Source organism: Anser cygnoides, chromosome 12, assembly GCF_040182565.1.
Source record: "Anser cygnoides isolate HZ-2024a breed goose chromosome 12, Taihu_goose_T2T_genome, whole genome shotgun sequence".
In the NCBI taxonomy this organism is placed as follows: domain Eukaryota; kingdom Metazoa; phylum Chordata; class Aves; order Anseriformes; family Anatidae; genus Anser; species Anser cygnoides.
Window position 1 is genome coordinate 6,589,784 of NC_089884.1, and position 16,747 is coordinate 6,606,530.

The 16,747-nt window shown below is 35.7% G+C and overlaps 1 protein-coding gene across 5 annotated transcripts in view; it reads right to left on the reverse strand.

The window, feature by feature from the left end:
* Positions 1–16,747, reverse strand: part of WWOX (WW domain containing oxidoreductase) — a 509,406-nt gene that overhangs the window by 329,584 nt on the left and 163,075 nt on the right. The window contains exon 9 of one of the 5 annotated variants that reach the window (XM_067004754.1): positions 5,784–5,869. The exons of 3 other annotated variants lie outside the window; for them this stretch is intronic. In XM_067004754.1, coding sequence (XP_066860855.1) covers positions 5,784–5,869 — 86 coding nt within the window. Of the gene's footprint in view, positions 1–5,783; positions 5,870–9,348; positions 9,466–16,747 lie in introns of those variants that run through there. One more of the 5 variants, XM_067004755.1, reaches the window with a different exon arrangement.

Sequence of the window (16,747 nt, forward strand, 5' to 3'; positions counted from 1 at the left end):
CCAATTAAAGGAGAGACATTTCTTCGTGTTCTTTCCAACTTCTTCCAACTCAGTCTTCGCTGTAAACCTATCACATCTTTCAAAGAATTTGCTTAATCTTTTGCAAGTTAAGACAGGACCCTTATTAGCTCCACTGCATTCCTTTCTGGCCATGTGTAGTTTCATAAGACCAAGCAGAATGTCATTTGCAAGAATGAAGAGAAACCATTAATAAAATGTAGCATAATTCAAAATCTATGAAGTATAATGCCCTGTATAAATCATTTAAAATTTTAGCAATGTCTCTTTCTATTATTTCATCACATGCTAGCTGCTATTTCCTGAAAACTCTTTGAAGGGTTAAATAAAAACATATTCTGTGAACACCCACCATTGGTTGTAACAAAGCAAAACTAAACTCTTAGTTTGATGAAACCTTCCGCAGTGCTGAGTATTATAAATTAATGCCACAGTGGTAAACTGCTTTGGAAAGAGTGAACGCTGCCTTGATGCCACTTAGTTTCATATTAGTAATATGAGAAGTCTCTACAGTATTTAGAAGTGAAACATAAGTGTCTTCAAGAACCATGATTTTTGAGAAATACAGTCATAAAATACTATCATCAGCTTGACTGATGGAAAAGTGCAGCAAGAAAATTAACAAGTTTACATATCCAAAATAAACACAGCGTTTTTCCCTGATGTAAACAAACAAAAATAGAGAAGGATAGGAATCCTCGTAAGGATTCAACCACTGGTCTAATCTGTTATAAACAGTATTTTCTCTGAAAGTCTCTAGTTCTTGAAGCTCTACAAAGTGTCTTGTGGTATTCAGCTGAAGGACTATTTATCGAAAAGAAGCTTTACTACATATTTTGCATTACTCGGTATATTTTTGTTATCAGTATTTATTTATGAATGTACTAAATGCTTGCCTTTAAATATGGTCGGCTGTTCCACCAGCAAAGAGACCTTTTGAGCTTTTTTTTTTCTTTTGAGCAGTTTTAAATCTGCATTTCTCAATTTTTGTAGGGGTAGAACTGTAGGTGGAAGATTTAAAATTATAGTCTCTCCACCATTTATTGTTCTGGAAATCATCCTAATGCCCCAACCTATCAGCTGCTTCACAGATAAGCAATTCTACTGTTTTCAGTCCTCCTTTGTACAGTAATATTTCCTCTTCCATAACTGTTCTACTGGCTTGGTATATTCACTTTTCCTTCGCACTGTAAACCTACACTTATTAAGTGCCGGCAACAATTTATGATCATTTAAAAATGAAGTATATAACATATCAGCAAGTAATATCTTTCTCTACCTTAACAGAGCATCAAATAGGCAGGAAGACAAAGTGCCATGGTCTTCTGCTCACACAGTTCCTTGTTGGAAGTACTGGCCTAAAACAGAGGCTGAGGTGGTTTCTGATATTCATGGGACATTTTCTTATCCTCAGCTAGTCACTTCATTTGTTCTCTGCTTCGTGCCCCCCTTTCACAGCTGCCAATACAGGTTTCCTAAAGCAATCCTATTCTTTACTATTTTGTTAATAACTATGTATCTGCACATGTGCAAAAGTATTTGCTATTGAAATTATAATTTTCATGATGTGAAGTAGAACAAATTATATTTAAAGGTTTTTGGGGTGATGTGGGTGACATTGAAATAATCCATAAATAAATAAATAAACCAGATGAAATTTAGCAGAACAGTAGTCAAATATCATTAAAATTGTTCCAAAGTTTCACTTGAGAAAGTGAAAGTCTCACCCTTTATGTCTGATACCAGCTGACATTAACTACACTTGAATGAAGAAAAATAATGAAATGCCCAGGGTAGAATGCTGGGTTTTATGACATTGGAATGAAGAATTGCACCTCACCATTCTCGGTGTCAGAGTTCAAGTCATTGATGGAGTTTAGGGACAGAAGGATCATAAAAGAGGTCAAGGAACTCCTCAAGATTTTTCATCTTCTGTAACCAGTCTGACAATTCTGAACTTTTCAAGAAAGAAGGCTGAAAATGTTTATTTCTTCAAAAAATAAATGTATGTGGTTTAAAAATAAGCATTATATTTAAGTAATACACCATTTTAGCTTTAAGTGCCTCGTGTTATGTTTGCTTCGTCTTCTGAACTGCCTTTACTGCTAGAACTAACAGATATGCACCTAGATACTTTACTATTAAAGGTATTTTGAGGATTTTGCCACCATTACCTTACCGAAGAACAGCTCTATTCTGGGGATATTTTTGTATTATGTATTTTATATTATTTTATATGATTTTTTATTTATTTTTTTCAAGGTTTGAACTACATAATATTTAATTTTCTTGCAAAAGCTTCCTTCAAATGATTAAATAAAAAAGATCACCCACTACATTACTACCAGACAACAAAAAGCTCCAAAGCACTCAAAAAACGTGGGGTTTTGTCTCACTTCTTCCCTTGAGCTGTTAATTGGTTATTAAGAAGTAAATAAATTTTACGGACTAGTACCTTCTGATAAAGCAAGCAAAAGCTAAGAAATGACTTACACACCATAACAACTTTCTGCAAGTGGTAAGTCATTTTTTCCTATTTCCCTTCCCAATGGAACAAGAAAAGTACACATTCTCCTAGAGTCTATTCACTGACACACTGCTTATCTGATGATGCACTGCTTTGGGTCATTTTCAAGAGCTGCTATTTAGATAGAAAGGAATAAATAGTAATGTGGGAAAAACATGACAAAACAACTTTTCAAGTATACCTCTTAGGTACAATTCGCCTCAAAATGAGAAGAAATAAATAATTCCAGCAATACAGAATCTTACGGTATAAAGGTTTTTTCCATTCTTGCAGATTGGAGAGCAACAAATAAACTCCTCTAAATTAGGGCTTTAAAAATCTAAGGCTAGTATAAAGAAACAAGATTAACTTAATCCCCTAACAATCCAATTTATGACTAGTAAGAGGTTATGAAAAATTCCATCTAGATGTCAAATATAAGGAAACACAAAGTCTTTGGAGACACATAATGATAAACTGCAGATTGAGCAATAAGCTCAGTGAACAGAATGAACAGTTCAAGAGTTCAGAACATGTTCATTTGAAAGGTGTTCAGTTAAAGAGAAGGGCATGGTATAGACAAAGGCACAGAAAGGTCATCATTACAGTCATTTCATCTTCATTACAATGGTGCAGTCACAGCATTGGTGCACACACTTAAGTCCATACTTGCAAGTCAATGCACTATTTTGGAGATGAAACAAAAAATATTTTTAATAGATTAATGAATCCTGTCACTATAGGCAAGTATATAAGAACTTGTGCTTTTAAATTCAGATTTGAAAAATAATAAGGTGGAATATCTGTATTTTCTTATCATGTGAGACCAATTAAAAAATGCAATCTATCAAGAATGGTCCCATTCTTCATCCAACAAGCATAAAGCATAACCAGAATGCAGAGCTTCTCTATCTGTCAGACCATTGGCCGGAACTCACTTATTCAGCCAATTTTTATCTCAAATGCAGTAGTCTGTGATGAGCAAAAGTAAGGAGAAGTTTTTTAAGCTTTCAACAACATAATGAAGTCTGGCTTCTGAAATCAAGAGTATCTACTCCAGCCAAAACTTCAGGAGAAAAAAATGGCAGATTACTCTGAATAAACCAAAATTAGATTTTGGCTAGAATGTGGAACTGATAACCCTGCTCTTGAAAACAGACAAATAATAACCCATGCAGGAAGCCAAAACCTTGGTCTTATATCAGACGTCATTCAGGACCTGGCATTAGGTCACAGCACAGGTATGGTACTAAATTTGGATAAAATCATTTTAGCAACATGCAATAAATGTGGATGTTGCCATGGAAGGCCTCCAAAGCAAGTACTGACCCAACCAAGCCTGCCTGTAAGTGGCAGGCAGTCACAGCCATCGCCAGTTCAGCTGCAAGCTGAGGATAACACATAAAAACTTGTTTTGCTTTTGTATTTGCATAGTACTTTTCATTAGTAATTAACAGGAAGTGGGAGCATTGATACTATTTTATCTCTGATTTCTAATTCTCTAGAATGCAAACACAGGCTTTTTTATGTAAGAAAATTTAAACTAAAATATATATTTAATACATATATTTTAAGTTTTATATTTACATATTTTTAATAATGCAACCTAAGGTCATGGTCTGCATATATATTTATATGCATGCTATAGACAAATTGACGTATTTACCAAAAAAATAATCTCAGATAGAATCTCAATTTTAGACAGTGGCACTGGGGGAGGAGAGTCACTCTGTATGATAACGGTATTAGAAGGTGGCCCACAGTAACCCATAACATACTCCAGCTTTCACGAGCAGCTACTGAACATTTTGGAATTAAGCATAATTCCCAGAGACTTCAGTATCAATTACAGATTATCTGGAAATTTCCAAATCTGAGCCAAATTTCATTTTAATAAAAACCCTACTGTTTAGAGAATAATAAGTATAGTCATTATGCCAGACTGATGTCCAAACTCCAGCTTACAGACGAATACTTTTGACACCTTTTGGATGCTTATAAAAACCCTAAGATTATGCACCTTCAACAGAAGTTAAGGAATGGATATTAAAAATATCATTTATTTCATGATATTTATAATATGTAAGAACATGACAATGAAAGTAAATACTTGTGTATTTCACTGTAAAATGACATTATATTCAAAGGGAATAAAAGATTTTAAAACTTTTAAAAGAAGAGAAGAAAGTACCTGGAATATACTCCATAAATGTCACGTGGAGACCTGACACTGGTGGTAGTTTGGTGCACAGCCCCACAGGGTAGAATAGTTACTACTCAAGAAACACGCCAATTAACTACAACTAATCAGTTCTCTCTCATAACAATGAGAAGTATAATTCTTTTTCCATCTATTGTTCTTGCTAATTCTCCTTCCTGCAGTTGTTACGAACATAATAGCTAAGGTGTAGCAAAACAAAACAAAACAAAACAAAAAGATTCTATTTGAAAGAAGCACAAACGTTGAACTCAGGAGTTATCTTGATTCATTTTCTTCATCATACACAGTTCACGGCTGCAAGAGATCGCATTATTTTTAAATATATAAATAAACCCAAAACTAAATCTAGACTTATCTAGATTATGACACACTAGGGAGAAAACAGAGGAGGTCATGAAATCTGAGACTGCTGTTTCTTCTCATAATGTAATTACACTTTTGGCTAATGAAATTACTGCAGTCTCAGAGTAAGGGTTTGCAAGTCAGAGCTCTCACATGCTTGTGAGAGACGGGGTAAAGAAACGCAGTGTGCCATTTATATCTGAGGGACTCACACTAATCCCCAAGATCCAAGCACAACTTGTTTAGTTTCTGATCTCTGAGCAGTACTGAATTTGTGATCAAAGCCCTTTTCTAATTACCACAGTTATAGGAAAATTAGCTTAATAGGGAGGAAAGTTGGTAGAGAGACAGAGCATATCATTCTGTTCTGCCAGTACTCTTCAAACAGCTGAGAATAAATACAGCTTAGCTCAGTAAAGAGAAGCAGCAGTGGAGCAAAGCAATATAAAAGGAGGGTTCAGCACTCAAGGCCTTCATTCACATAATTCAGGTATTCAAGGAACTGCTTCAATCTGCACAAATGTTCTTAAATAAAAACATTCTAAGAGAACATAAAGAGTCATGTGTTCATATTTTAAAAAATTTGAATTCAAGGAATCAACCTGATAAATAGTAGAATACTCTGCTGACTGCTTTCCTGTTTTGAACTTAGCTTTAGGAGACAGTTTGGTATCTGAGACGTAATCTGAAACATACCTAATTCCTGGATTCTGTGCAGTCAAGATGCATTGTGTTGTCCAGCGGAGGGCCACAAACATGATATGGGGCCTGGAGCATCTTCCCTATGAGAAAAGGCTGTGAGACCTGGGTCTGTTCAGCCTGGAGAAGAGAAGACTGAGAGGGGATCTTATCAACGTGTATAAATACCTGAGGTGTGGGAGACAGAGGGATTTGGCCAACCTCTTCTCAGAGGTTTGTGGGGATAGGACAAGGGGCAATAGCCACAAGATAGAGCACAGGAAGTTCCGCACCAACATGCGAAAGAACTTCACGGTGAGGGTGACGGAGCACTGGAACAGGCTGCCTAGGGAGGTTGTGGAGTCTCCCTCTCTGGAGATATTCAAGGCACGTCTGGATGCCTACCTGGGCAGCCTGCTCTAAGGAGCCTGCTTTGGCAGAGGGGTTGGACCCGATGATCTTTCGAGGTCCCTTCCAACCCCTTCGATTCTGTGATTCTGTGATTCTGTGTTTATGATTGTGTTTGAATAAAAAATACATGCCATTAATATATCAAACATGTGGAAGAAAATGGAAAACAAATCCTTTACTCTTGTCCAAGTTCTTCACCAAAGCTTTAAGTATGAATGTTAAATCCAGTGAGCTTACAGAAATGTGACCAACTTACAAGCAAGGAGGCCATTACTACTCATCACATTAAATGAACCCATTTCATTTTCAAATCTAGTTGGAAAATTAGTTCTTGCCTATTAAATTATATTAAACAATTCTCAAGGAATTAATGGCAGAAGGTTTTGCTTTGACTGTCATAAAGATCACCAAAAACACTTGCATTTAAGATGCTAATTACAGAGGCTCAATGCCAAAAAAATAATTCTGGTAAATTAAATCCTATGATTAATTCATCAAGTCCATTTTAGCATTAATCCTAGCATTAAGATACAGAGTAGTTCCCACACGCCCAAATATACTCGCATCTCTCTCACTTTGGGGAATAAAGTAATAGTAATTCCTCATTTTATTTTAAAACTCTTCATATTTTATGTGTTATTTAATTAATATAAATAGATAGTAAATCTATTACTTTGTATTTCCCATTTGTGATCTCTGTTAAGTCCGTAGAAGTAAAAATTCAAAATAACTAAATTCTTATGCATTCTTTAGGCAGAAGTGTTCACAAAACCACAAGGACTACTGGATTTACTGTTGTGCATGATACATCCTTCCTCTTCTTTTTTGGGGGTAACAGAAATTGTCATTGGTTTACAATTTAAGCTTTAAAAGTAACACCTGCTTATAAATATCCATAGGACTGCACCAATAGTATCTTAGACAGTAATATCAAATGACTAGAAATTTCCTATACAGTTTTAAAATAAAATTATTAATACATCACAAAAATCTTAAATCACTGCACCAACATGACTCTACTGCTAACAATATCCTTCCCAAAATGAGTATAAAGGCTCTGATTCCTGTTGAGGTAAGTAGGAAGAAACAGTGAATATTAGAGGTCTAAGACATCTTTTTCAAGTATGTTCACTTCACCCACCCTCAGAAAATACAATTCATCACAGGCACATGTGTTTCCTCCTAAGCATATTGATTAATACAACTTTTATGAGCCAATGATGTGACAGTGTTTCCCAAATTTAGCTTTTCCATTCATGAAAAAGTGACTTAGGAAAATACAGTAACATTAAATAAATCATTAAAAGAAGACTTTTCTGTCTGAGCCAGCAAAACAGACTGGCATGCCAAGAGACTTGTCAAGTACATTATTTACTGAAAAGACAATTGCTCATACCATTTTCTTCAGTTCATAACACATAAGTCTAGAGTAGCTAATAAGCATTTAAAAAGCTTGTTGTAAATATTTGTTGATGTTTCCAACCAGCATCTGAAAAAGCCCTTAAACAACTTCTTTATTTAGCAACTATTAGTTTTCACTACTGTATGAGGTTTTCATTGTCTCTCTCTGAAATACGTTTAAACTCAGTGAATCATCTGCTTCTGTGAAAACATACTCTGAACACAAATTTGAATAAGATATACTTTGCCATGTTTTTGACAACCTGTTTCTAACAATGACTTGATTATTATTCATTTTTTGCTGATAGTGTTACTGATTGTTCACTGCAGACAGCACCTCCTGGGCTTGGTCTTTTTTTAACGTGTATTATCTTAAGTCATATATAAAGATCTTCTTTTACAGCTTCTACATACCACTTTTTCAAAGTAGCAGGGGCATCTCATCTGCTCAATTACTTATTAGTGTTGCTAAAGAATACCATTTCCTCTCGTGGCTGATAAAATATTAATCAAAAACAGGAACAGAGTGATTTCCCAGTGTGGATGTCTTCTAATGGTAATACATGGAGTCTAAGCGAGATGTGGAGGTCACGTAATAGCTTTTGAAGGCAGGGAGGGGCTCAAAGATAGTAATGACATTGTATACTGAGTAATGAGATTGTATTCAAAGAGCACTGGATAGCTTAATTATTGCTGTTCTCTAGAAAAAAAAAAAAAAGAAAAAACAAATCTCAAGTGTGATTACAAGGATGCATGCAAAGATTCATCAGGTATAACTGCACGTAACTGAAACAAAATCTTTTGTAAACATTTTTGATCCAAAGATGTCAAATCAACTTGCCAATGCTCAGTGTTAGATGTATAGCCATGTAGAAGTGAACTTTCCAAATTGCTGCTGTTTTTCATGCCCACGTATCAGTTAATCATAGTAATAAAACAGTAAATAATTATCTGTTCATTCTGCCAAGTTATTAAACATCCACCCCATCCGGTCTAAGGTATTTTTGTTCCTATATTTTCACAGGGTTTAAAAGAGGAGGGAAGAATTGGAATGAAGAACCGAGAGGCAATTGAAAGATACATGGGAAGCTCTGACAAAGCTAGAAAAAGAACCTAAATATCCCCAAGTATAATATTATTTCACCATGTTTCATTCTAAAGTTTTGGTGCAAATGTACCCCAACTGACTTGGAAGAAACAGCTCTACTAAATAACTTCCACATAAATAAATCATGCAAGGTGATCATGCAAAATCATGATCTTTGTTGTCACACCTTGGATCAACCGTAAACTACTTTTAACAAAATTCCTGTCAATCATCACAATTAATAATTAGTTTTAAAACATTGTTTTACCATGTGATTATTTAAGCATGGTCATGTGGCTTATTAGCAAGAAGGAATTAGGACTAGGGGACTTTATTCCTTCATATAACGTTGAAAGCACACAAGCTATTTAACTATGTATTACGTACAACCTGTATGGCTGTTTACCACAAACTTTAGATCCAGAAGAGGCCAGTGTATCTTTCAATACGACCTCCTTCATATTACTTTCTAATGACAGAGTCCAGTACATTGCACCACGAGATGCTCCAATGGTTTAATATCTTTGCTGCTAAGACAGTATACTTCTAACTTGTAGTTACTTCTAGCTTGAATTTGTCCAACTGAGGTTTCAACACTTGATCTTATTATATTTTATACAGATATATATCTATCAGCTAGGCTTTGAGGACCCTCTGTACCACTACACCACCATCTGTAGCCAGACATTTTCTTCCTACTTAGGCTTTAAAATCATTCATGGCATACTTCCATTTGCATCTTCCCGTCTTCAAGTCAGTCTCATTTGTTCTGTTTTTTTTCCCCATCTTCAGAGGTTTTCCCTGCAAGTGATAAAGAAATTCCTCATATCTTTAAAAGAGTATACTTTTGGTATCAATGTATGCAGTGATAAATTTAAATTATCATCACTGAATGATTCTGTTGAACTGCAGAACCCGTGAATGGGTAAAGAAGATAAAACTTCCGCATCTTGGCCAACTTAGAAAATACTCAGTTGTCACATATACAGGTAAAACTGAGAAACTAAGATATAAATTCATTTGTACCAGATCACTCCAATGGGCCAAAGCCTGGGTCAGGAACAGAATAAAGGCCACTTGACACTCCACTATGCAATCCATTTTTCTTCTATTTTGCATATCACGCCAGATAATGCATGATTCAGAGAAAAGACTAAGAACACATATGCAGGAAAAGTATACATGCAGAAGTAACTGCAAAGTTACTTAAAAATATGGCATAAGTATGCAAAAGTACTATTTTATATTTATTCTATTACTTATATAGGAAACTATTTCTTTATAGGAATTGTTTACTGTTCTTTTAAATGATTTTTCCTCCAAAAAATGTGAAGAATAGTTTTCTTTATTAAAAATTCAACAATATATCTGTGTGATTTTTATGCCAATAATTTGAGATTCTCTTCTGTTACAAGCACGACATCTCCATGAAGGTTTCTGAGAATCTTCACTTAACATCAATAAGACTTGAGTCTATTCAGCACCCAGAAGCAATAGTCCTTAATGAGAAGAAGTGTGGGTGGTGAGCTGGATTTGATAAGTAGTAATAGGATGAGCAAAAAGTAATACACCAACAGTTGATATATTACTTGACATGTCAATTGTTGGAGAGTTGCTGTATTGAATTTCTACCTACAGCAAACACAATACACAAGATTCTAATATACTGCAGTGTTTGCTACATATTTTCCAAGTGATTGTATTGACTTTGTAAACAAAGATTATATGAAAAAATAAAGACTCCTGTACTATATAATATTTACCAAGTGAACAAATCTATCATGGCTGGAAATAAAAACACAATTTCACCAGTGTCAGGAAAGGAAGAAATAAATTGACCATTTGAAATGAGATCAGATACTTCAGTTTGGTTCTCAGGCACCTAAGAGAGTCTCATTGTAGTGCAATGGTCGATTATTATTTTAGTTCTAAATATTGCAGGGAGGAGAAGGAAAAGAGGAGGAACAGAGTATCAAATGATAGATCAAATGATAGATCAAATGATAGATCAAATGATCACTGTTTAGAGTGAGCAGTTCAGGTATTTCAAAAATCAAAATGAGGTTGAATGATTTTAGACTATCCAAGTCTAATTTTTCTTTTAGCCAGGGTAGTTCATTTCCCATAGAGGTAGTACCAAAAGACCTCCATCCAAGTCCAAAATCACTTTTCTTGACTTTCACAAAAGGTTGTATCATTTGGCTATTGAGAAATAACGAGATTAGATCAATGTCCAAGCCATATTGAACAACAGTTATAACACTTCAGTGTTTGTCCACATACTAGCATAATTATGAGATGAGAGAAAGGGACACAACAAAGATTTAGTGAAGTGTTGTGGCAATTCAAATGGAAACAAGATGCTTAGTTCAACAGTGTCTCAGAAGAAGCACTGCTACCTCACGTGCTTTTTTTCTGTTTATTGTATTTCTCCCTCTCACTTCTTTCCAACTAGTTTTCTCCCTCTCATTTTCCCTCTATTTCCACTTCAGCTGAGAGTGCCATTATCTGTGAGTTAAGGGAAAAACAAAACAAAACTAGTGCTTGTATTTTCATTACCATCACTGCTATGTTTTTATCTATGTATGTGTACCAGAGATCAAACAAGCTTAGGCAATGCAGCAACACATAGCCTACAAAACCCACCCAACTGGCTTATCTCAATCGTTCTGGAGGACAACCTTCTCCAAACACCCTGCTGTGGGCAGTGCCTGACCTTAAATGCATCTTTGTTGGCTTTTCTAGTTTTGAAGAATGAAAATAGAAGCAAAGGCTTTAAGCTCATATAAGATTCTTAAGAGCCTGCAAAACTGATTATTTAAAACATAAAATAAAATAAATTATCAGAATTACTTTTGGAACAATGTTAATGAAACAAGGTTATATTCTTGAAACACGTTACACATTCCTTTTTCTTTATTTTGAGGACATAAACCAATGTTCAAACTTTGTAAAATACTTTAAAATAACCTCTTCTCAACATGAGATTTTTTTCTAATACCTACAAGAGCAGCATATCACTGCTAAGAGCAGATCTTTGAAAATAAAGGTCTATACTGGACTTATTGTAAGATTCTAACTTGACAGCATAAAAGACATTTTATATTTGCTCCAAGTACTTTCTTTATAAATGAAACTATACGAGGCAAAGAACATTCTTTCTATTTAAAAGAAAGTTTACTTTACACAGAATTCCCCTCCTCCAACACCATCACTCACACAAATTTTACATATCGCCTTAGCAGACTATTTTTCTTTGTGCAGCTCAGCCAAATATAGGGAACATTCCTAGAATTTAGAAATTTTGAAGCTGTGTCTTTAGGTTTGATATTGTTTTGCTGGTATTGTAAGTCTGTTCTTTATTATGCCAAAATATTTGTAAAAAAAAATATTTTCTTAAGTAAAATAGAATGATGCCATCTTAAATATTCCCCACACAATAAAATGCATAGAAAAATGAACATGTTAGCAGTAAGCAAACTGTCATAAGCAGAGCACTGTATTTAATATTCAGATCAAGGCATCTCTGTCTCATCCCAGCAAACCCTTTTGACAAAAGCCATCCAACGTCTGCCAGCAGTATTGAGTCCAGCTGAGGACAAATTTCAAGATGAACCTGAAATCAATTTGCCATCAAATTTTCATGCTTCTCCCGGACTATCTGTGGCATTTTAATTACAAGCACCCTAGGCAGGGGGTACTACAGATATTGACACTTAGCTCCTACAATAAACTTTATTGGCAACCTCTGTCTGAATGTAGTACTCAACTAGAATAACAAGAAATATATGAGGATATCTAAGCAATAAGGTGGCATAATCACTTTGGGGTCCTTTTGTTCCAAATGGTGGACAACTCTACTAAAGAAACTCTTCTGGATTAAAATAAACATCTGTGTGATGGAAAACTGACTTCTGTAATGAACTTGTACAAGATCTCAAGTCTTTCAAGAAGATAAGCTACATTTAGTTTCTTCCCTTTCCAATTTAATTTGGTGGTGTTCTCATCTAACATTTACAAATTTCTGAAGTAGTTTCTGTTAGCAACTTTGTTCAAATTAGATCAGTGACAGGCTACAAAATGAGGGAATGTCTTTATATGTATTTCTATTTCTACTTCTCAAGCTTTCTCTGCACAGGTTACAAGGGCTACATTTCTTAGCAATTAAGGATCTAAACTGGAGATGAACCCAGTGATTTGCAAGTTCTGCAGTATAAGAGTTGGAGTTTTTTTGTAAAGACTTTCAGGAGCAGTATGCATACATGCAGTGCCTTATTGAGCACAGTGAGGGCAAGGTTGCTTGCAAGCCAATTTTCCTCACTATGAAACGTTTAGGAGAATGAAAGATTTATAAAAGAGACATTTAGAGAGGTTACCATGCCAATAGGAGGGTGGTTTGCTATACATGGCTAGGGGAGATGTAGGGAGAAGAAAAAGAAGACAAGGTCACTCCAGACTGATTACAAATCTGAAATTTTTAAAAGCAGACTACAATTGCAACAAGATGGTGAATATAAAAAAGACACAGAAGAGGAAAAAGAACAGAGCATTATTCCCACACTGTTACACCCTAATAGAAAATGATAGGAAGTATGTAGAAAAGGTAAAGAACTGTGACAGCTGAAAAGGATTCAGTAATTAAAAACTGTAGGGTGTTTTATTTAGGTGTGGTTTGATATTTCCTAAACTGCCAGGTAGGAAATGTTAGCAGAAGACTAGTTGCTTTACAGGGGATGTCAAGAGGCCTGGACTTTCACTGGAACCCCAACACTAAATGAACAAAGCTGAAAAACGAAGGCTTGTAATATTAGGAAAATTTAAAAATTAAGAGGCAGGACTACAACAAGCATTAGTTAGTCCACAATTGCCTCACATCTTGAAGCATTTCCAACCAAATATCACCTAAACATAATTCCATCTAACAGCTCACGGCATGTCTCAGTAATTATTTGTTTACAGTATTTGTTAAATGAAACATGAAAGAGAGAAAGAGAGAAAGAAAGAGAGAAAGAGAGAAAGAAAGAGAAAGAGAGAGAGAGAGAAAGAGAGAGAGAGAGAGAAGAGAGAGAGAGAGAAAGAGAGAGAGAGAGAAGAGAGAGAGAGAGAGAAAGAGAGAGAGAGAGAAGAGAGGAGAAGAAGAGAAGGAAGAGAGAAGGAAGGAAGAGAAGGAAGGAGAAGGAAGGAAGGAAGGAAGGAAGGAAGGAAGGAAGGAAGGAAGGAAGGAAGGAAGGAAGGAAGGAAGGAAGGAAGGAAGGAAGGAAGGAAGGAAGGAAGGAAGGAAGGAAGGAAGGAAGGAAGGAAGGAAGGAAGGAAGGAAGGAAGGAAGGAAGGAAGGAAGGAAGGAAGGAAGGAAGGAAGGAAGGAAGGAAGGAAGGAAGGAAGGAAGGAAGGAAGGAAGGAAGGAAGGAAGGAAGGAAGGAAGGAAGGAAGGAAGGAAGGAAGGAAGGAAGGAAGGAAGGAAGGAAGGAAGGAAGGAAGGAAGGAAGGAAGGAAGGAAGGAAGGAAGGAAGGAAGGAAGGAAGGAAGGAAGGAAGGAAGGAAGGAAGGAAGGAAGGAAGGAAGGAAGGAAGGAAGGAAGGAAGGAAGGAAGGAAGGAAGGAAGGAAGGAAGGAAGGAAGGAAGGAAGGAAGGAAGGAAGGAAGGAAGGAAGGAAGGAAGGAAGGAAGGAAGGAAGGAAGGAAGGAAGGAAGGAAGGAAGGAAGGAAGGAAGGAAGGAAGGAAGGAAGGAAGGAAGGAAGGAAGGAAGGAAGGAAGGAAGGAAGGAAGGAAGGAAGGAAGGGAAGGAAGGAAGGAAGGAAGGAAGGAAGGAAGGAAGGAAGGAAGGAAGGAAGAAAGATCCAGTACTTACCACCTACTACTTTCAGCTCTATCTGCCAAAAAGGACTTTTTATTCTGGATTTTGTCACTACAAGCCAAGCACTGCAGGCAGTCTCCCCTCAGGGACAGTTGGCAGGTGGGCTGGATTGGTGACCCGGCTCCATAAACAAGCACCCCACGGCCCATGTCTCGTGCCTGGATACACATATCTTCACCCTTTTCATAACTAAGTCCTACAGGGGAAGCCATCCATGCCATCCCAACATCCATGTGCAGCATTGTGTTAGGGCATATTTACTATAGGATGTGTGTGTACATGTAAATGGGGAGGACTACCTATTTCTGTATGCATTTTCACAAAAACAATTTAGTTTTTATTACTGAACACATGAAATAATGTCATATGGAGGTCATTTTTCATTCCAATCCTGGCACTTGATTTAGAGACTGAAATGCTTACTTCATTTATAAAATCTGATAATAAACATACAAACAAAAGTCAAAGTAGGCTGCTAACTACCTACAGGGAACTTCTATACAGAAAAAATATCAATATGCTAATTACTTTAAAGATGTCATGCTCATCCTAAATCCAATATTTTCTTTTTTAGGTGAATTCTGAAAATCAAATACGTGGAAGAAAAGCTGTCTGACGTTAATCTTTATTAAGCATTTTTTTGCTAAAAACACATCGGCATAACTTGGTTTAATAGCTTAAAGCCAGGCTGTGAATACTCCCACATATGTTTGTTGTGGGCATTGCACAATGTCTTAAATGTAGCATTAACCTGACCCACGAAGTATACACAGGGATTCTGAGGATGACTTTAAACTGTCTTGGGATATACACCCCTTTAATAACTGAACTAACAGATTTCAAATGTGAACATCATTTGGCCAACATATTCTTTCAATTAGTTCTATTTTAGTATAAATATGTTGGCAATGTGGAATCTAATGTCACATCAGGAATTTCCTGAAATGGGTACTACTGCTATTAAAGTTATCTGATTCTAGCTCTTAGCCAGAGTTTCTCATACAGAATGATGTATATCCATGTGTAAGAGACTAAATGTCACATTTGTGGTTACCAGCACCCAAGAACAGTATGCTGTTTAAGCCACTCCCTAAGCACAAAAAGCTCGAACACCTTTTAAAAATAAAAATAAAAAGCAGTGTGCAATAGACAATACACCAATACATCATTTTATACACCCATACATATTACATAATGAAACTGAGTTAATACTGTGCTGTGCTTTGAAGACGTAAGGTGTGAATGCTTTTATTACTAATAAACTGGTTTTCATAGATCAGCACTGAAACTTTAATGAACCACTGGGTATTGAAATACACGCTACAAATCATTTGGTGATACTGTGTTTAACTTCAGACTTCTACGTGAAATAGAAAGAAAGATTTAAATTCACTCTAATTTTAGGATGCCAAGTTTATTTCAAATACTTCAGGCATACATTAAGCTGACATATAATGGGGATATATGTACATGTAGTACATTGAATACAGAGTACTCATATATTTAGTTTGGTGCATTGGGAAAATCTCGTGCCCCAAGGAAAGGCATTAGCTAGCTGTGGGTCAGCTTCCCCTACTGAGTAACTCAGCAGAAACTTTAAAATTTTAGGCCCAAAATAAAGTAAATGCAACAGAGATGGAATAAATTGCTCCTAAGAATAAAGATGTGAAATAGCAGAAGCATGGCAAATTTTAAGAAATATTATAAGGAAAAAATACTGGGTTTATGTCTCTTAAAGAGAGCCTGAAAAAAAAGAAGGAAATACAAGAAATTTACTGGAAAAAAAAATCTGCTCTTTCTGGTTTTTCATCCGCAAAATATTTGGTTTAATAAACTGGTCTGTCATAAAGCACATCAGATATATAATTAGATAGAGTTAATAATGGAGCAGCTTCAAATATCATGTTCCCTCGTGTTTGTGAGCCTTAGTCATCCAATATCTTGTACAATGTAGCCACACTTGTTCTGTATGTTCAGTAAGAACTAAAATGAATTTTGCACATAGGCTATATATTTTCATTGTCAGCCAGAAGAGTCAATTATTGAATAAATTGCAAATTTAGAAATATAATGCATTAGGACAGAACCTATCTGTTTTGCCTGAAGAACCTATTAAACTCCATCTCTTCATTAGCAGACTAAAAACATTAATTATCATTTTATTTTGGACAAATCCTTGCCAAGCCTGCACTGTATGTTGCTAATATAAAAGAAGAGAGACTCAGCAGA